The following is a 22,088-nucleotide window of genomic DNA, read 5'->3' on the forward strand; positions in this document are numbered from 1 at the left end:
TTTCAATGTCTGTGAGTCAGCATCTGTTCTGCAAAGTTCAGTCTGCCCTTTTTTCAGATTCCACATGTCAGTGAAAGCATTTGATGTTGGTGTCTCATTGTATGGCTGACTTCACTTAGCATGATAATTTCTAGGTCCATCCACGTTGCTAAAAATGCCAGTATTTAGTTCTTTTTAATGGCTGAGTAATATTCCATTGTGTATATGTACCACATCTTCTTGATCCACTCCTCTGTCGATGGACATTTAGGTTGTTTCCATCTCTTGGCTATTGTAAATAGTGCTGCAATGAACATCGGAGTACATGTGTCTTTGTGAGTCATGGTTTTCTCTGGATAGATGCCCAGGAGTGGGATTGCTGGATCAAATGGTAATTTTATGTTTAGTTTCTGAGGAATCTCCATACTGCTTTCCATAGTGGTTGCACCAAATTACAATCCCACCAACAGTGTAAGAGGGTTCCTTTTTCTTCACACCCTCTCAGCACTTATTGTTTGTAGACTTTTTGATGATGGCCATTCTGGGTAGTGTAAGGTGGTATCTCATAGTGGTTTTGGTTTGCATTTCTCTAATAATGAGTGAAGTTGAACATCTTTTCATGTGTTTTTTAGCCATCTGGATGTCTTCTTTGGAGAACTGTCTGTTTGGATCTTCTGCCCATCTTTTGATGGGGTTGTTTGGCTTTTTTTGGTGTGGAGCTGTAGAAGGTATTTATACATTTTGGAGACTTATCCCTTGTCAGTTGATTCATTGCAAAGATTTTCTCCCATTCTGTGGGTTGTCTTTTCGTTTTGTTTGGGGTTTCCTTTGCTGTGCAGAAACTTTTAAGTTTGATTAGGTGCCATTTGTTTATTTTTGTTTTTATTGTCAATACTCTAAGAGGTGGATCTGAGAAGATGTTGCTGTGGTTTATGTCAGAGAGTGTTTAGCCTATGTTTTCCTCTAGGAGTTTTACAGTGTCTGGTCTTATATCTAGGTCTTTAATCCATTTGGAGTTTATTTTTGTGTATGGTGTTCGGAACTGTTCTAATTTCCTTCTTTTCCATGTGGCTGTCCAGTTTTCCCAGCACAACTTATTGAACAAGCTGTCCTTTCTCCATTGTTTATTCTTGCCTCCTTTGTCATAGATGAGTTGGCTGTAGGTGCGTGTGTTGAATTCTGGGCTTTCTATCCTGTTCCACTGATCTATATTTCTGTCTTTGTGCCAGTACCATATGGCTTTGATGATTGTTGCTTTGTAGTAGCGTCTGAAGTCAGGGAGCCTGATTCCTCCAGCTCCATTTTTCTTTTTCAGGATATCTTTGGCTATTCTGGGTCTTTTGTGCTTCCAAACAAACTTTAAAATATTTTGTTTGAGTTCTGTGAAAAATGTCCTTGGTAATTTGATAGGGATTGCATTGAATCTGTAGATTGCCTTAGGTAGTATATTTCTTTTGATAATATTAACTCTTCCAATCCACGAGCATGGTATATCTTTCCATCTGTTTGTGTCATCTTGGATTTCTTTCATCAGTGGCTTATAGTTTTCAGAGTACAGGTCTTTTTCTTTTTAGGTAGGTTTACTCCTAGGTATTTTATTCTTTTGGATGAGATGGTAAATGGGATTGCTTCTCTAATTTCTTTTTCTGCTCTTTCATTGTTAGTGTATAGAAATGCCATTGATTTCTGTGTATTAATTTTGTATCCTGAGACTTTGCCAAATTTGTGGATGAGCCCTAACAGTTTTCTAGTAGAGTCTTTAGGATTCTCTAGGGATAGTATCATGTCATCTGCAAATAGTGATAGTTTTACTTCTTCCTTTCCAATCTGGATTCCTTTTATTTCTTTTACTTCTCTGATTGCTACAGCTAGGACTTCCAGAACTATGTTGAAGAGTAGTGGCGAGAGCGGGCATCCTTGTCTTCTTCCTGACCTCAGTGGGAATTCTTTCAGCTTTTCACCATTGAGAATGATGTTCACTGTGGGTTTGTCATATATGGCCTTTATCATGTTGAGGTAGGTTCCCTCTATGCCGACTTTCTGAAGGGTTTTTATCAGAAATGGGTGTTGGATTTTGTCAAAGGCTTTTTCCATGTCTATTGAGAGGATCATATGGTTTTTATTCTTCAGTTTGTTAATGTGGTGTATCACACTGATGGATTTGTGGATATTGAAGAACCCTTGCATCCCTGGGATAAGTCCCAATTGATCATGATGTACAATCCTTTTAATGTATTCTTGGATGCAGGTTGCTAGTATTTTGTAGAGGATTTTTGCTTTGGCCTGTAGTTTTCTTTTTTTGTGGTATGTTTGTCTGGTTTTGGTATCTGGGTGATGGTGGCCTCATAGAATGAGTTTTGGAGTATCCCTTCCTCTGCAATTTTTTGAAATAGTTTCAGAATGATAGGTGTTAGCTCTTCTCTAAATGTTTGACGGAATCCGCCTGTGAAGCCATTTGGTCCTGGACTTTTGTTGGTTGGAAGTTTTTTAATGACAGTTTCAATTTCAGTTCTTGTGATTGGTCCGTTCATCTTTTCTATTTCATGATGGTTTAGTCTTGGAAGATTGTACTTTTCTAAGAATTTGTCCATTTCTTCTAGGTTTTCCGTTTTACTGGCATATAGTTGTATATACTAGTCTCTTATGATCCTCTGTATTTCTGTGATGTCCACTGTTACTTCTCCTTTTTCATTTCTAATTTTATTGATTTGAGTCCTGTCTCTTTTTTGCTTGATATGTCTGATTAGGGATTTATCGATTTTGTTGATCTTTTCAAACAACCAGCTTTTTGCTTCATTGATCTTTTCTATGGTTTTCTTTGTTTCTATTTCATTGATTTCTGCTCTGATCTTTATGATTTATTTCCTTCGGCCAACATTAGGTCTTGTCTGTTCTTCCCTCTCGAGCTGCTTTAGATGTAAAGTTAGCTTGTTTATTTGAGCTTTTTCTTGTTTCCTGAGGTGGGCTTGTATTGCTATAAACTTTCCTCTTAGAATGGCTTTTGCTGCATCCCATAGGTTTTGGAGTGTCGTATCTTTGTTGTCATTTGCTTCTAGGTATTTTTAAATTTCCTCTTTGATTTCTTCAGTGATCCATTGGTTGTTTAGTAGCATGTTGTTGAGTCTCCACGTGTTTGTGTTTTTTGCAGCTTTTTTCTTGTTGTTGATTTCCAGTCGTATAGTGTTGTGGTCGGAAAAGATGCTTGATATGATTTCAATTTTCTTAAAGTTACTGAGGTTGGATTTGTAGCCCAGGATGTGATCAATTTTAGAGAATGTTCCATGTGCACTTGAGAAAAATGTGTATTCTGTTGCTTTTGGATGGAATGACCTATAAATATCTATTAAGTCCATCTGGTTTAATGCTTCATTCAGGGCCTGTGTTTCCTTATTGATTTTCTGTCTGGTTGATCTGTCCATCTGTCTGTTGATCTGTAAGTGGGATGTTAAAGTCCCTCACTATTATTGTGTTATCATTGATTTGTCCTTTTAAGGTTGTTAGCAGTTGCTTTATATATTGTGGTGAAACTATGTTGGGTGCGTAGATATTTAAAATTGTTATATCTTCTTCTTGGATTGATCCTTTGATCATTATGTAATGACCTTCACTGTCCCTTAAAATGTTCTCCATTTTAAAGTCTATTTTGTCTGATGTGAGTATTGCTACTCCAGCTTTCTTTTGATTCCTGTTCGCATCGAGTATTTTCTTCCATCCTCTCACTTTCAATTTGTATGTGTCCCTAGAAGTGAAGTGGGTCTCTTGAAGACAGTATATGTGTGGGTTTTGTTTTTGTATCCATTCAGCCAGTCCATGTCTTTTGGTCGGGGAGTTTAGTCTATTAACATTTAAGGTAATTATTGATATGTATGTTCTTATTGCCATTTTATTAATTACTTTGGATTCGTTTTTGTTGCTCTTTTTTCTTTCCTTCTTCTCTTGTTCCTTTCTGCCTAGAGAAGTTCTTTTAGTATTTATTTTAAGGCAGGTTTAGTGTTGCTGAATTCTCTCAGCTTTTGCTTATCTGTGAAGGTTTTGATTTCTCCTTCAAATCTGAATGACAGCCTTGCTGGGTAGAGTAATCTTGGTTGGAGGTTTTTTCCATTCATCACATTAAGTATATCATTCCACTCCCTTCTGGACTGCAGAGTTTCTGCTGAAAAATCTTCTGATAACCTTATTGGGGTTCCCTTGTATGTTTTTTGTTTCTTTTCCCTAGCTGCTTTCAAGATTTTCTCTTTGTCCTTAATTTTGGTCAGTTTGATTAATGTGTCTCGGTGTATTCCTCCTTGAGTTTGCTTTATATGGTACTTGTTGTGCTTCCTGGATTTGAGTGAGTGATTCCTTTCCCATGTTAGGGAAATTTTAGGCTATTATCTCTTGGAATATTTTTTCCTATCTCCTTCTCTCTCTCTTCTCCTTCTGGCACCCCTATAATACGGATGTTGGTGCATTTAACGTTGTCCCAGAGTTCTCTGAGACTCTCTTCATTTGCTTTCAATCTTTTTTCTCTTTTCTGTTCCACATCCTTAATTTCCACTATTCTGTCCTCTGCCTCGCTTATTCATTCTTCTGCCTCCTGTATTCTGCTGAATATTTTATTTCAGTTATTGTATTTTGCATCTCTTCTTGTTTAAGTTTTATATCTTGTATCTCTTTGCTCAGTGTTTCCTCTAAGGTATCCATCTTTGCCTCCAGTTTATTTCCAATGTCTTGCATCATCTTCAGCATCAACAGTCTAAATTCTTTTTCCTGGAGGCTGAGAATCTCCTTATTACTTAGCTGATTTTCTGGGGTTTTTCTTTTCTCCCTCATCTGAGTTATACTTCTCTGTCTTTTTGTTTTTGTACGTTTTTGGTGTGGTGACCTCTTGATGTGTCCTCCTCTTTTTCTTCTGGAGTAGGATATCTTTTTTAAGGTTTCTGGTCCATTTGGGTGAAGAATGCTCAGTCTTTAGTTGTGAATTTTGTTGTTTTTAGGAGAGATGTTGAGCTCCAGTCCTTCTATTCCACCATATTAATCCCATCTCTCAAAAATAAAATACCCTTTAAAGTTCACCCCAAAAAATCAAATATCTGGGAATACACCTAACCTAGGAAGTAAGGGACTTACATGCTGAGAACTATAAAATATTAATCAAGGAAATTTAAGTGGATGTAAAGAAATGGAAAGATATTCCATGCTCCTGGGTTGGAAAAAGTAATATTGTAAAAATGGCCATACTACCCAAAGCGATCTACAGATTCAACGCAATCCCTATCAAGTCACCCATGACATTTTTCACAGAACTAGAACAAACAATCCAAATATTTATATGGAGCCACAAAAGATCCTGAATTAACAAAGCAATTCTGGGGAACAAGATCCAAGCGGGAGGCATAACTCTCCCAGACCTCAGGCACTATGACAAGGCCAAAGTCATCAAGACAGTGTGATACTGATACCAAAACAGACAGACAGACAGACCAATGGAACAGAATAGAGAGCCCAGAAATGAACCCTGACACCTATGGTCAATTAATCTGTGACAAAGGAGGGAAGAACAGAAAATGGGAAAAAGACAGTCTTTTCAGCAAGTATTGCTGGGAAACCTGGACAGATGCATGCAAATCCATGAAACCAGAACACACCCTCACACCATGCACAAAACAACAACAAACAAACAAACAAACAAAAAACCCTCAAAATGGCTGAAAGACTTAAATATAAGACAAGACCCCATCAAACTCCTGGAAGAGAACAGAGGCAAAACATTCTCTGACATCAACCTTACAAATGTTTTCTCAGGTCAGTCTCCCTAAGCAATAGAAATAAAAGCAAAAATAAACCAATGGGACCTAATCAAACTGACAAGTTTTGCACAGCAAAGGAAACCAAAAAGACAACTTACAGAATGGGAGAAAATAGCTTCAAATGATGCAATTGACAAGGACTTAATCTCTAGAAGATATAAGCAACTTGTACAACTCAACAGCAAAAAGCCAACAACCCAATGGAAAAATGGGCAAAAGACCTGAATAGACATTTCTCCAAGGAAGATACACAGATGGCCAACAAGCACTTGAAACAATGCTCCACATCCCTGATTATTAGAGACATGCAAATCCAAACTACCATGAGGTACCACCTCACACCAGTCAGAATGGCCATCATTAATAAGTCCACAAATAATAAATGCTGGAGGAGGTGTGGAGAAAAGGGAACCATCCTGCACTGTTGGTGGGAATGTAAGCTGGTACAACCACTATGGAGAACAGTATGGAGGTACCTTAGAAATCTATACATACAACTACCATATGACCCAGAAATCCCATTCTTGGGCATCTATCCAGACAAAACTCTACTTAAAAGAGACACGTGCACCCGCATGTTCATTGCAGCACTATTCACAATAGCCAAGACATGGAATCAACTCAAATGTCCACCGAGAGATGATTGGAGTAATAAGATGTGGTATATAAACACAATGGAATACTATTCAGTCATATAAAAGAACAAAATAATGCTATTTGCAGCAAATGGATGGAACTAGAGACTCTCCTACTGAGTGAAGTAAGTCAGAAAGATAAAGACAAATACCATAGGATATTACTTATATCTGGAATTTAATATATGGCACAAATGAACCTTTCTACAGAGAAGAAAATCATGGACTTGGAGAATAGACTTGTGGTTGCTGAGGGGGAAGGGGAGGGAGTGGGATGGACTTGGAGCTTGGGGTTAATAGATGCAGACTATTGCCTTTGGAATGCATTAGCAATGAGATCCTGCTGTGTAGCACTGGGAACTCTGTCTAGTCACTTATGATGGAACATGTAATGTGAGAAAAATGAATGCATACATGTATGTGTAACTGGATCACCATGCTGTACAGTAGAAAAAAAATAAAAGGTAAAAAAAAAAGATGCTCAACATTGCTAATTATCAGAGAAATGCACATCAAAACTATAATAAGGTATCACTGCACACTAGTCAGAATGGCCATCATCAAAAAGTCTACAAACAATAAATCCTGGAGAGGTAATGAAGAAAAGGAACGCTTCTGTCCTGTTGGGAGGCATGTAAATTGCTGCAGCCCCTATGGAGAGCAGTCTTGAGGTTCTCTAAAAAAATTAAAAATAGAAGAGTTCCTGTTGTGGTGCAGCCGAAACGAATCTGACTAGCAACCATGAGGTTGCGGGTTCAATCCCTGGCCTTGCTGAGTGGGTTAAGGATCCAGCGTTGGTGTGAGCTGTGGTATAGGTCTCAGATGTGGCTTGGATCCAGCATTGCTGTGGCTATGGTGTAGGCCAGCCCCCTAGCCGGGGAACCTCTATATGCCTCAAGTGCAGCCCTAAAAAAAAAGGAAAGAAAAAAGAAAAATAAAACAACTAAAAACAGAGTTGCCATATGATCCAGCAATCCCATATATCCAGAAAAGCTGGAAACTATTTCAAAAAGATAAATGTGCTCCAATGTTCATAGCAGCACTATTTGTAATAGCTAAGACAGGGAAGCAACCTAAATGCCCATCAACAGATGAACAGATAAAGAAGATGTGATTATATATATATATATAATATATATATATAATATATATTATATATATATATAAAGAAGATGTGATATATATATATATATATATAAATGAAATATTACTTGACCATAAATAGAATGAAATAATGCCATTTACAACAACATGGATGACCTGGATTATCATATTAAGTGAAGCAAGCCAAACAGAGAAAGACAAGTATCATATGATATCACATATATGTGGAATCTAAAAAAATGATTCATTTTTTCTCTTTTTTTTTTGTCTTTTTTTGTTGTTGTTGTTATTGCTATTTCTTGGGCCACTCCCGTGGCATATGGAGGTTCCCAGGCTAGGGGTTGAATCGGAGCTGTAGCCACCAGCCTACACCAGAGCCACAGCAACACAAGATCCGAGCCACATCTGCAACCTACACCACAGCTCACGGCAACGCCGGATTGTTAACCCACTGAGCAAGGGCAGGGACCGAACCCGCAACCTCATGGTTCCTAGTCGGATTCGTTAACTACTGCGCCATGACGGGAACTCCTAAAAAAATGATTCAAATGAACTTATTTACAAAACAGAAACAGACTCACAGACATAGAAAATAAACTTATGGTTACCAAAGGGGAAGGGGGGATGGATAAAATAGGATTTTGGATTAACAGATACACACTACAATTTATAAAACAGATTTTATATGTACATTATATATTTGTAATACATAAAACAACAAAGACTTACTGTATAGCACAGGGAATCATATTCAATATCTTATTACAACCTATAATGGAAAAGAATCTGAAAAAGAATACATATACATATATGCAACTGAATCACTTTGCTGTATACCTAAAATACAATATTATAAGTCAACTATACTTAATTAGAAAAAAATAATTATTGTCTCTAAAAACTATTTTCTCTTCTCCCAAATCAGTACTCACTCCTCACTTCCTGCAAATGATTGCTTTATTTGCACACATGCAGCAATTATAGCACTCACTATGCTGCAATATAGTTTTTTTTTATACAAATCTCTTGATGTCACAGGTAGGAAATGACAGCGTTGCCCTGAAATGACAGCATTTTCCTGCAGTAGACAGATGAGACCACCCAATATCTGAGAAAATAGATATCTAGGCTCTTCCATTTTTGTCATCCACCTGGGTACCTAGCCTATCAGGGTTGAGACGTTCTGCAGCAGATCTTGACCTCCTAATTAATACCAGTGACTAGACCTTAATTATTCATCTCAATATGCTCAGAGCCTATTATGCTGCTTTTTACATAGCTGATAATTAGTGCTTTTATTAGTTCATCTCAGCTAATGTTTATTGAGTGTCCACCAGGCACAGTGCTAATTGATAGAAATACACTGGTGAACAAAGTAGATATAGTTTTACCCTACAATTTGGTGGGGCAGAGAAATACTAAACAAATATATAAGTTGGAATAACCACTTCAAAGGAATAGTACGGAGTGCTATGAATGGTATGGAAATATTTGAATAAACGAATGAAAGAAAACATTGTCTATTTCATACTGTGACATCCATTTATTAGAAAGATATACTCAATAGGAAAAGATAGAGAATATTGTGGGCTCTCTCAGGACAGATTAAGAATCCCCCAAAACAATCTAACTCCTGTGTTCAGGCTCCCAAGATGCAGCCTAAGACCTCATTAGTTTTTTGGGGTCCTATCTCATGAGTGACTCATTCTGAATTCATTCACAGGCAACTAAAAACCCTAAGATATTTTTGCTGTTGTTTAACATGCTGCCATAAATCCAAATCTCCTTGTATGCATCCAACTGGTTATTTGGATCTATGTAAGAGGCAACTTTCTGTGTTTGTCCATTAGCTTTCATCTTGCTGGATTTGGTCTATCAATTTGACCTGCCCAAATCCTGTCATGCCCAGTCCTGTTTGTATGTTTCCCTTCACAGCAGTGGGTATGGCTACTGAATGGAATTCCCATATTCAAGTTGCTGAAAGGAGTGAAAATTGAGTAGGGGTGGGGGCGGGTGCCTGGGGGTAGAGATCACCTGTGAAATACAATCAGAAACATAAAAATGTCTGTATCTTTCCATTTGTTTGTTTGTTTGTTTTTATTTTGGTTTTTTTGTGTTTTAAGGCTGCACTTGCGGCATATGGAGGTTCCCAGGCTAGGGGTCGAATCAGAGCTATAACCACTGGCCTATGCCACAGCCACTGCAATACTGGATCCTTAACCCACTAAGTAAGGTCAGGGATTGAACCTGCATCTGCATGGATACTAGTGGGGTTCTTTGACTGCTGAGCCACGATGGGAACTCCAAAAATGTCCATATCTTTGCATTTGTAATTATACTTCTGTGAATCTCTTCTAGCAAAATAATACCAAATAAGGAAAAAAGTTTTATGTAAGAAATTGTTTTTACTCCATCATTTACAGCAGTGAATAGCAGATTGGAAAATTCTAATATCTTATAATGGTCATGATTAAGCTTAGATGAGCGTAACAAGAGAAGGTTTCCTATAAACTAAGAGAGAATTCCTCAGAACATGCTTGCAATAGCATTTTGTTTTTAGAAAAGTGTGTTGAGAACTCATTTAGCTCCTCACATGGCTTAAAACTCCTTAGGTGCTAATAAATATGTATTGTTAATAAGGAGATAATGAAAATAGTTTATAAACAGGTGATTAAGAATATGGAATAATTAATTATTGAAAGATACTTGTTTGTGTGGTATTGATAAGGAATCTTCTCAGGCAAACAGCTTTTAAAATGAGGCTTTTTTCCTTGGATTGGCAGACTATTTCCTAAATTAGCTGATGCACATAGGCCTTAAATTAAAAATAAAATAAAGCAGCTGGAGTTCCCTGGTGGCCTAGTGGTTAATGATCTGGTGTTGTCACTGCTGTGGCTCGGGTCACTGCTGTTGTGCCAGTTCGATCCCTGGCCCTGGAACTTCTGCATGTGACGGGCCCAGCCATGCATATACAAAATAAATAAATAAAATAAAACAGTGGTATTATAAATTAGCAGCTTGAATTTTGGTACAAATACTGTGCTTAAAATTCTGCCAAATTTGAGTGCCTACTGCATGAAGGGTGCCGTTCGAGGTGCTGGGATATAGCAGCAAACAAGACAGGCACAGATCCCTGCCTCCTAGAACTTACTGTTTAGTAGAAGTGAAAGATAACACTCAAGTCAGCAAGTGAACCAGACAGCACGTCAGGTGGCAATAAAGGCAACAGATAAATATTAAGTGGTGGCGAGGGATACAGCTTAGGGGGACTGAAGTTTCAAACAGGGCAATGGGGCAGCACCCCCACCCCATTCCCCCAGGAAAGGGATGTCTGAGCAGAGACCTGGAGGAGGAGGGAGAAAGAGCCAGTTAGTTGGCTGGGCCATGAGCATTCCAGGGAGCGACTAGCAAGAGAATTTTAAAGGATTGGTGGATTACTTTTGTACAGGCAGTCCAGCCGCTACATTCCTTGTCACTTTCAATTAACCATGAGTACACCCAGCTAGCTCATCAAAGAGACTCCCGTGTCTCTCCCTTCTGGAGGCCAGGGACAGACACCCTAGTCTGTGCCAAAGCTGCCACGCTGGACCATGCAGCTGGAAGCAGAGGAGGGAGCCCCACCTCCTCCTCTTTGGGCCTCTGGCTGGGCTGGTGAAAGCTGTAACCCTTGCCTCCCTGTTCCTAGCTGCCCCATTCCCTCCCTGCTGAGTCTAAAGGGGCATTAAAGTTTGCTCTCGTTTCTTTTGTACCTGGTGAGTCTGTGCTGTCTGTGTAAGGGCTCTCTCATTTAGAAGCAAAATCACCCACTCTCAGAGTCACTTTTAGAACTAAGCATGTAATCTTTCCCCACATTTAAAGGGTATTAGAGTTCTGTTGTTGGTGTTAAGTCATCAAAGCTGTCATATTTGGAGTGAGGGTGAGAACAAAGAAGTATATCTAAATATTTGTTAATTGCTATGTATATATTTTAAAATTTACATTGGCATTTGCAGCTTCTGATCATCTGCTCATGTTCCAAGTGATGACTTGCTGACTTTTTGCCACATCTGTTGATCTAAGGCACAGTTACAAGGAGGATGCTGTGAGCTCCATGAGGGCAGAACTATGTCTGTTTTTCTCCCCTTTGTATCCCCAGTGCCTGGCACATGGGAGACACTTACTATATACTGATGAATAAATGAGTGACTCCACAGATGACAGATATGGTACAGAGAGGAATGACTTTTATGCTAGAGTGGAAGAGGGGAAGCACAGAGACCACAGTGTCTGAAGCAGAAGAGGTAACTTCTGAGATACTGAGTATACAAGTAAAGAGTTTAATTAATGCACAAGGGCAGGGCAGGGCTGGGGAGATGAGTGTGAGAAAATCACCAGCACAGGGTCCCTTCTCCCTCCACCTTCCACCCACCTCCTATGCCACAGATGTTTAATTACTTTGGTCAATTTACTTAAACCCTTGGAGACTCTGTTTCATCATCTGGAAAATGGGAATAACCATCCTGCCTTCACAGTGTTGTTATGAGAATTAATTAGGACAAGGAATATAAAGCTCTTGGCATAGAGACTATTACCATAAAAAAGTCATAATAGATTCTCACTTTTTCACTTAACACATACATATTGAGAGACAGTGTACGTGGTTGGGAGCAGGGATCTGGAGTCAGACTGCCTGGGTTTGAATCCCAGCTTTATCACTTAGAGCTGAAAGACCTTTAGAGTTAATGAATTGCTCTGTGCCATTTCCTCATCTGGGAAAAACAGAACAATAACACTTATCTTCTGGTGCTGCTCTGAGGGTTAAATGAGTGAATAAATGTAAACCACTGAAAACTGTATCTGGCACACAAGAATTATTATCAATGCTAGGCATGTTTCATGTGTGTTTCCCACTTTGATCCCTCTAGGGCTCAAACAGCAGATATGTTGATATAGGATGGAGGAATTCACTTTGGATGGGCTGGATCCATTTCTCATTTCAACAGTGGTTCTCAAACTCAGTTACATTGGATTCACTCTGAGAGCTTGCTCAAACACAGACCTGATTCAGTAGGTCTGGGTGGAGCTTGAGATTTTTTTTTAATTTTTAAAAATTACAGTTGATGTACAATATTCTGTCAATTTCTGCAGTACAGCAAAGTGACCCAGTCTCAAATATATATACTCTTTTTCTCACATTATCCTTCATCATGTTCTATTCAAAGTGACTAGATATAGTTCCCTGTGCTATACAGCAATGAGATTCTGTACCTCTAACAAGTTCTCAGGTAGTGCTAATGCTTCTGGTCCAAGGACCACGCTCTGAGAACCTCTGTGGTAGAACAAGAAAGGATGTCAGAAACTCCAAGAGAAGGAGAGAAGGAGGATGTATAAAGAGATATGGGTTTGGGGAAAGAAATAAAAGGCATCCAAATAGGAAGAGAGAGGTAAAACTGTCACTGTATGCAGATGACATGATACTATACATAGAAAACCCTAAGGACTCAACCCCAAAACTACTTGAACTGAACAACAAATTCAGCAAAGTAGCAGAATAAAATATTAGCATTCAGAAATCAGTTGCATTTCTGTATACTAACGATGAAATACTAGAAAAGGAATACAAAAATACAATACCTTTTAAAGTTCACCCCAAAAAATCAAATATCTGGGAATACACCTAACCTAGGAAGTAAGGGACTTACATGCTGAGAACTATAAAATATTAATCAAGGAAATTTAAGTGGATGTAAAGAAATGGAAAGATATTCCATGCTCCTGGGTTGGAAAAAGTAATATTGTAAAAATGGCCATACTACCCAAAGCGATCTACAGATTCAACGCAATCCCTATCAAGTCACCCATGACATTTTTCACAGAACTAGAACAAACAATCCAAATATTTATATGGAGCCACAAAAGATCCTGAGTTAACAAAGCAATTCTGGGGAACAAGATCCAAGCGGAGGCATAACTCTCCCAGACCTCAGGCACTATGACAAGGCCAAAGTCATCAAGACAGCGTGGTACTGGTACCAAAACAGACAGACAGACCAATGGAACAGAATAGAGAGCCCAGAAATGAACCCTGACACCTATGGTTAAGAACAGAAAATGGGAAAAAGACAGTCTTTTCAGCAAGTATTGCTGGGAAACCTGGATAGATACATGCAAATCCATGAAACCAGAACACACCCTCACATCATACACACACACACACACAAAAAAACAAAAAACCCTCAAAATGGCTGAAAGACTTAAATATAAGACAAGACCCCATCAAACTCCTGGAAGAGAACAGAGGCAAAACATTCTCTGACATCAACCTTACAAATGTTTTCTCAGGTCAGTCTCCCTAAGCAATAGAAATAAAAGCAAAAATAAACCAATGGGACTTAATCAAACTGACAAGCTTTTGCACAGCAAAGGAAACCAAAAAGAAACCAAAAAAACAATTTACAGAATAAATAGTTTCAAATGATGCAACTGACAAGGACTTAATCTCTAGAAGATATAAGCAACTTGTACAACTCAACAGCAAAAAGCCAACAACCCAATGGAAAAATGGGCAAAAGACCTGAATAGACATTTCTCCAAGGAAGATACACAGATGGCCAACAAGCACTTGAAACAATGCTCCACATCCCTGATTATTAGAGACATGCAAATCCAAACTACCATGAGGTACCACCTCACACCAGTCAGAATGGCCATCATTAATAAGTCCACAAATAATAAATGCTGGAGGAGGTGTGGAGAAAAAGGAACCATCCTGCACTGTTGGTGGGAATGTAAGCTGGTACAACCACTATGGAGAACAGTATGGAGGTACCTTAGAAATCTATACATACAACTACCATATGACCCAGAAATCCCATTCTTGGACATATATCTGGACAAAACTTTCCTTAAAAAAGACACATGCCCCCACATGTTCATTGCAGCACTATTCTCAATAGCCAAGACATGGAATCAACCCAAAAGTCCATCAACAGATGATTGGATTAGGAAGATGTGGTATATAAACATAATGGAATACTACTCAGTCATAAAAAGAACAAAATGATGCTATTTGCAGCAAATGGATGGAACTAGAGGCTCTCCTACTGAGTGAAGTAAGTCAGAAAGATAAAGACAAATACCATAGGATATCACTTATATCTGGAATCTAATATATGGTACAAATGAACCTTTCTACAGAGAAGAAAATCATGGACTTGGAGAATAGACTTGTGGTTGCTGAGGGGGAAGGGGAGGGAGTAGAATGGACTTGGAGCTTAGGGTTAATAGATGCAAACTATTGCCTTCAGAATGAATTAGTGATGAGATCCTGCACTTGGAACTATGTCTAGTCACTTATGATGGAGCATGATAATGTGACAAAATAGAATGTATACATGTATGTGTAACTGAGTCACCATGCTGTACAGTAGAAAAAAAATTGTTTTGGGGAAATAACAATTAAAAAAAAGAGAGAGAGAGATAGGGGTTTGGGAAAAATCTCAAATAGGCCTGATTTATAGAAAAAATAATTTGTTCATTTATCCATTCAACAAATATTTATTCACTGCCCACTGTGAGTAGAGCCCTGTATTTCCCAATTGCTTGCAAAGACCAAGATTTAGCCAAGCAGAAACAACAGCGAGTTGGACAGGATTATCAAGTTATTGAATTAAAATAACTCATGCATCGTGTGTGTGTGTGTGTGTGTGTGTGTGTGTGTGTATCAGAATACACCTAATATAAAATTTACCATTTTAACCATTTTTAAGTATACAGCTCATGGCATTAAGTATACTCATGTGTTGTGCAAGCATTACCACCATTTATCTCTAGAACTTTTTTCATCTTCCCAAACTGAATCTCCACACCTGTTCATCATTAATTTCCAGTTTCCCCCTCCTCCACATCCCCAGGCAACCACCATTCTTTCTGTTTCTGTGAATTTGACTCCTCTATGTAGCTCATATAATTGGCAACAGACAATATTTGTCATTTTTAGGCTGCTTATTTCATTTCATTTAGTATAATGTCTTCAAGGGTCATCCATGTTAGAGGATATGTCAGAGTTTCCTTCCTTTTCAAGGGTGAATAATATTCCACTCTGTATATGCCACATTTTTTTTTAATCCATTCATTCATCCACGGACATGTGGGTTGTTTTTGCTTTTTGGCTATTGTGAATCATGCGACCATGAACATGAGTGTACACATGTCTGTTCAAGTCCCCACTTTCTACTTGTTGGGGTACATACTTCTAAGCATCATTTTAAAGCAGATAAATTTTGTTTGGGTGAATATGAAGATTACACCCCCCCCCCAATCCCCCACATTTTCCCCTCTTAGAACTTTTCCCTTCCTGACACTCAGGTAGCTAGATCTCTCAGCTGCCCCCATGTGATAAATCATTCACACCTTCCAGTAAATTAGCACAACGAGAACAAGGGGAATATATTTTAGCACTTTGTGGACTGAATGCATGCATGGATCTTCCTTTCCCTTTAATGACATCCTTGCTGATGCACTGTCCAAACACACCCATGCCAGGAGTTTGTTCAGTACTATAAGGAAGCCATTTAGTTGTTGGACTCAGACACCTAATAGAAAAGCCTGGCCTTACCACTTACTAGCCCTTTAGGCAAGTTGATCTAATCTCTCCAGTTTCCATTTTCCTGATCTATAAAATAGCAATAATAGTTCCTGTCTACTTGGTTGTTTTGAGAATTAAAGTAAGATGAAGTCAACTAATTAAATTAAGATATGATCAACCAAGATAAGCTTAAGCACTTAACCAAGTGCCTGGCATATTATAAGTACCCAACAAATACCTAAGGCATCCTTAATGTTATTGGGTAACTCCTTCAGATACATGCCAAGAAAGTTCCTACCATGTAGGTCCATAGAAGGACATTATAATGAGCATGGAATTAACAGTCTCACTAGACCAGAAACCCAGAAACCTAAACACTAGACAATTTTTTTTTAATTACAGGATTCAGGAAGTTCCCTTGTGATACAGTAGGTTAAAGATCTGACATTGCCACAGCTGTAGTGCAGGCTACAACTGTGGCACGGGTTTGAACCCTGGCTTGGGAACTTTCACATGCCATGGGTGTGGCAAACAAAAAAAAAATCACAGGATTCAAAATTACAACCTGGCCACAAAGGGTTAAAAGATGTCTTTGGAGGGGGAAGTTATTTTGGGGACATGGTCCTCTGTGGAACCCACAAATGGTACCAGAGTCCCCAGCAGCAGCTATGGGTATAAGTATTCTTAAGATTTTTTTTCTTGAGTTTGCAAATGCCAGACCAAAATGGATTCCAGAACAATGGAAACTGGAAATGAGAAATGGTTCCAGGAAATTTGGCCAGGCCTCCTCCTAGGATCGCCCCAGTCCTTCTGGGACATGTTCTGACAACTCGCTGGCTGCTTTCTAAAGCTCTGAGAGGGGGTGATATTCCCGCCACTGCCTTTGGAAGAATATTCCCCTGTGAAATATGACTCACTGTCAGGGCCCTTGCCTTTGAGATTCCCTTTCTTCTCCTGACCCACTTTCGTCTTGCTGTGCCCTTTTGTCCAAAGTCAAACGAAGCACCCCTGGAGGAGGCGGCTCTGCGCAGACTGACATTTAAAGACCATTACCACCTCTTAAACTCAGCCCTGTTCATTTAGCCAAGCAAAGCATGTTTAATTCTTTTAATCGTCCCTCATAAATCAATCTCTTCATTCCTTTAATAGTCCTTCTCCTGTGCTTTGAACTCCCTGCAGTCTGGCCATCCTGAGCTCTTGTTCCATTTACACTTGAGAATTGCCAGTCAATCATGAAACGGCTGCATAGGAAAAACAGCCAGGCCTCGCCAGTGTTCTGGGAGCTCTCACCATGCTGGACAATCTGCTGCCCAAAGGCTCCATAAGCCCCAGAAGAGCCCTGCCTGGTGCTCAACCCAAAAGGCTTGAAGGTAGACTTGAGCCATTTGCTGCCTGCTCCGTTATGGGTCTTTCTATGGCTCTGGCTCCCTGGCCAATGATCAAGGGCATTGCATGAGGTGCCATCTCAGACAACTGCCCCCTTCCTTTCCCTCAGCCTCCTCAGTACCCCCGCCCACTTTTCACTTGGGCTTCTACCTGCAAGGCGACAAGGGTCACTGGATAAACCGAGAAGGGGTCTTACCTGGAAGGTCCCAGCATGGTCTTCCTCTTTATCACCCTCTCTATTCTCTTTGAGGGCAATTAATGTGAATCCTCTGAAGTAGGAGGGAGGGGCTGCTGATAGTGTCACTGCAGAGAAAAAAGAAAGCAGATGATAAGCATGAGAATCAGCTGGCTTCCATTTGTTCTCCAACATCCCAGACCTGTGGGTTGCAAGGGACAGTTGACAGTGGGAAAGGCTCATTCCACTGAGCAGTGAACTTTCACCTTCCCCACCCAGCTCCCTCTCACATTTCAGAACCTGATAAATGCCTTTACTGAGATTTCACTTGGGAAATTTTTTTTTACATATTTTCTAAATTTTAATAGTGGGTTGACTTACAGTGTTGTACCAGTTTCTGCTATGCAGCAAAAAAAAAAAAAAAAATACACACACACAGAGACATATTTCTTTTCTTATATTATCTTCCATCATGGTCTATCCCAAGAGATTGGATATATTTCTTGAATCAAACAAGGCTGAGATGAGCTCTCTCCTGGTAACCACAATCTGATAAAAATAGTCCCTGGTTAGCAACTCCAGTCTTGAGAGTTACCTAATGTTACCCTTTCATGGATTGGCCCAAGAGAAATCCAGCTGCTCTCAGCACAAACTCCAGTAGGATGCCCTTTGTGGCAGAGACTGCTGTGTGTTTTGCAAAACACATTTCCGATTTCTTGTGGATACACAGCTAGATCACATTCCCATCATCCCTTGTAGTTAGGTCTGTCTGTGCCCCAGTCCTGATGGTAGAAAGGATAGACAGACATGATGCATGCCACTTCCTGCCTGGCCCATCCTAACTTTCTACATGATTCTCCATTCATTCTTCCTCTCCCATCTCTGTTTGCTGAATGCAGGACAACCAGCAAAGGACTCTGATGCCCCAGGAGAAGGATGGTGGAGCCACAAGATGGAAGGAAACTGGGTTTCTGAATAACCACACAATTAATCACTCATGGACCAGAAACATTCATATTATACTTTGCATAAAGTGGAAGTAAACTTATATGGTAGGAGATAGTTTATTACAGCAGTTGGAGTTATGAACCTACATTAAACTCTTCCTTCCTGCATCTACCTAGAGAACAAGATATTCATTGAAATTAAGCTCAAGGATCTTAGCAGTGATGTTCACCCTTCCCACTGTAGCTCCAGTCTCCTGAGATGGAAGCCCTTTATTGCAGTTTTTGCACCGGATTGCAATTTTCTTTTTAGCAGCCTTCTCCCAGGAACTCTGAGTTAATGCTAGAGAGGAACTGGGTTTTAATCCTCTCTGTATCCCTATCACCTAGCACAGAGTCTGGCATCTAAAGAGACAGACACTCAATTCAAGTTTCTTGAAATTGATGTAAATTGAGGTTTAAATTACCTTACTGCCTACATGAAAGTGCTAAGATTCTTTAAACATAAAATTAGAGACTATTAGAGCTATCTTGAGAATCTTCCACTCCAAACTTCCAATTGCACAGATAGGAAGCAAAGACCCAGAAATGTCAACAGACACCCTCGCAGTAGTAAGACCACCCAGAGGCAGCCTGAGGGTCTGGCTCCCTCCCCAGTTTAAGTCCCCACCCATTGTTACACATGTTGAGTATATATAGCAACACCCATAATGTGCGTATTCCATAAGGATTGACTATGTTTTCAAAATTTAAGAATCAGTTCATCGAACCTATAATATTTATGGGATTCTGATAAGCAACCCCCTGTTGGGGAGAGGCATTTAGTCTTCTAGTTTCAGTCCAGAAAATGAAACATCTCAAAAACCCAAAAACTATAAACACTAGGGCAATGCAGCCATGGTCCCTGAGCCATCAACACTATATCTCAGAGAAAGAATTGGAGACACAAAGATTGCATATCTCATGCTGTGATTGGTCAGTTCATCCCAACAAAAGTAAAGGTACATTCTGATTGGCTACTGACATCTATAAAAGGTCAGATCGAAAGTAAGGAAGAATGAATGAGAGAAAAGCACAGTGAAGTAAAGAAGAGCAGGAGATGTGGGGTGCTTGGCAATGAAACAAAGAAAATGATGGTTATGATGTCAGGGGGGAAAACTGGGGTCTCTGAGGGTCAGAGAGAGAGCCCCGCCTCAGTCTGAGGTTATCTAGGGTGGGGTTGGATAGGGTGGACCTTCAGGCCCATTCTACACAAAACTGGAGGAAGGGGAGCAGAGGAAACAGAGCAGACTGTAAAGGTTCCCTGCCCAGATCATGGCAAATTCCTTTTCACCATTGTAACACCCTGGTTCTGATGTGCCTTTGCTTTTATCAGCCAACACTTGTCGCTCGTTCCTGGAGGACTGGCCTCAGGTCACTAGAGTCTGCCCTAATATGAAAGGCCCAGCTCCCTTGCATCTGATGAGGACAATTCTGAGAGGTAACTGACACCTTTAAATGGCCCTGCAGGGTCAGAGCCAACCTGGGGTCATGGCCTGGCAAGGCTTCAAGGCTTCTTCCTCCCGTCTCCCTTCCCTACTCCCTTATTGGCTTCCCTGGGAGGACTTCCTCAACAAGTCACTCACACGTAAATCTTCACCTGGGGGTTTGTTATAGGTTAAATTGTGTCCTTCCCAAACATATGTTAAAGTACCAACTCCAGGTTCCTGGGAAATGTGAGCTTATTTGGAAATGGGGTCTTTGCAGATGTAATTAGTTAAGATGAGATCCTACCAGATTAGGGTGACCCTACATCTAACATGGCCCACGTCCTTAGAAGAAGAGACACACATGAAAGAAGGCCAGGAGATGACAGAGGCAGAGATTGGAGTGAGGCATCTACAAACGAACAAATGGTGAGGATTGTCACCAGAGGCTAGGAGAGGCATGGAAGAAGCGGCCTCAGAACCTCCAAAAGGAACCAATGCTGATGACACCTTGATTTCCGGCTTTTAGCCTCTAGAACTGTGAGCAAATACATTTCTGTTGTTTTAAGCCGCTAGTTTCTGGTACTATACACAGGAGGCCTAGAAAATGAATAATATCTGCTTCTGGGGAAGCCAACCTAAGACAGACAGTCAATCTCTGCAGGCTAGTCCCTGGCTTCAGGCCACAACTCAAACTCCACACACTGTGCCTCTCTGGAGAGGCTCACCAAACACATTTCCATTCTCTGCTATGCTATGTTTCAGTCCAGGGACTCACTCCCCAGCAGTTTCCTGAAAAGCCATATCATTTCACCCTACAGTATTTTTTTTTTTTCCCATTTGTTATTCATATGCCTGGAATGTTCCAGTGCCTTCATTCCAGGCAAACTTCTCTAGAAATCAGCTAAATTTTCACCTTTTCTGTGATGTTTCCTCTGACTTTCCCATCAAGACCCAGGCTCTTTTTTTCCCTTGGATCTTGTTAAGACTAAAAGTACCTAGGCAGGAGTCCCCATCATGGCTCAGAGGTTAACAAGCCTGACTAGCATCCATGAGGATGCAGATTTGATCCCTGGCCTCACTCAATGGGTTAAGGACTGGGTGTTGCCATGGGCTGTGATGAAAAGGTTGCAGACATGGCTTAGATCCCACATGGCTGTGGCTGTGGCCTAGGCTGGTGGCTACAGCTCTAATTCAGCCCCTAGCCTGGGAACCTCCATATGCCACAGGGGCGGCCCTAAAAAGACAAAAACAAAAAATAAAAAACAAAACTAGGCAATGGGCCTAATACCAGCATGTACCTCAAAGTATCACTGTAAAGCATAAATAACACACTGAAGTTCTTAAAATTGTGGCAGATTAACAAGCACTTAATAAACCTTAGTTCTTATTATTATCAATGATGAGATGATCACATCAAGTTACATTTTACGTGTATTTGTTTACATATTTATAAGTCCTTCAAAGGCAAGAACCACATCTTAGCTCAGCACAGTGATTAGCACAGAGCTGATGTGTAATTATATTTATTAAATCAAGTTTATGGGCTGGTAGACTCAGTGTTATAAATATGTCAATTCTTCTCAAATGGATTTACAGATTTAGTGCAACCTAAATTAAAATTGCAGCATGATTTCTGTGATGGTGACAGGTCGATTCTAAAATTTACGTGAAAATACAAAGGGCCAAGAATATCTAAGGCAATCTTGAAACAGAAGGGCACAGTTGGACGGCTTATTCTACTAGATATCGAGGCTTAGTGCACCTACAGAAGTTAAGCCAGTGTACAATAGCAAGGAAAGAAAAATATGCCAACTCAACAGTTTGAGGTCCAGATAAAACTCCACAAATATATGTAAACTTGATTTATGATTAAGGATGCACTGCATAACAGTGAGGGAAAGAAGGCATTTTCAGTGACAACTAGAATGATCTTGGAGTAGGAAAGAGTTTTTAAACAGGATGTTAGCAAAAAAAACCCAAAAAAATAAAAAACAAAAAAAAACCCTGACAATAAAGATGTATAAATGCAATTATATCAAAA

At 39.8% G+C, this 22,088-nt stretch overlaps 1 protein-coding gene across 1 annotated transcript in view; it reads right to left on the reverse strand.

Moving 5' to 3' along the window:
• SPON1 (spondin 1) overlaps positions 1-22,088 on the reverse strand; it is a 335,754-nt gene that overhangs the window by 297,348 nt on the left and 16,318 nt on the right. The window contains exon 2 of the mRNA XM_047776237.1: positions 17,656-17,762. Within this exon, the coding sequence (XP_047632193.1) occupies positions 17,656-17,762 (107 nt within the window). The remainder of the gene's footprint in view (positions 1-17,655; positions 17,763-22,088) is intronic.

This window comes from Phacochoerus africanus, chromosome 4, assembly GCF_016906955.1.
Source record: "Phacochoerus africanus isolate WHEZ1 chromosome 4, ROS_Pafr_v1, whole genome shotgun sequence".
Lineage (NCBI taxonomy): Eukaryota > Metazoa > Chordata > Mammalia > Artiodactyla > Suidae > Phacochoerus > Phacochoerus africanus.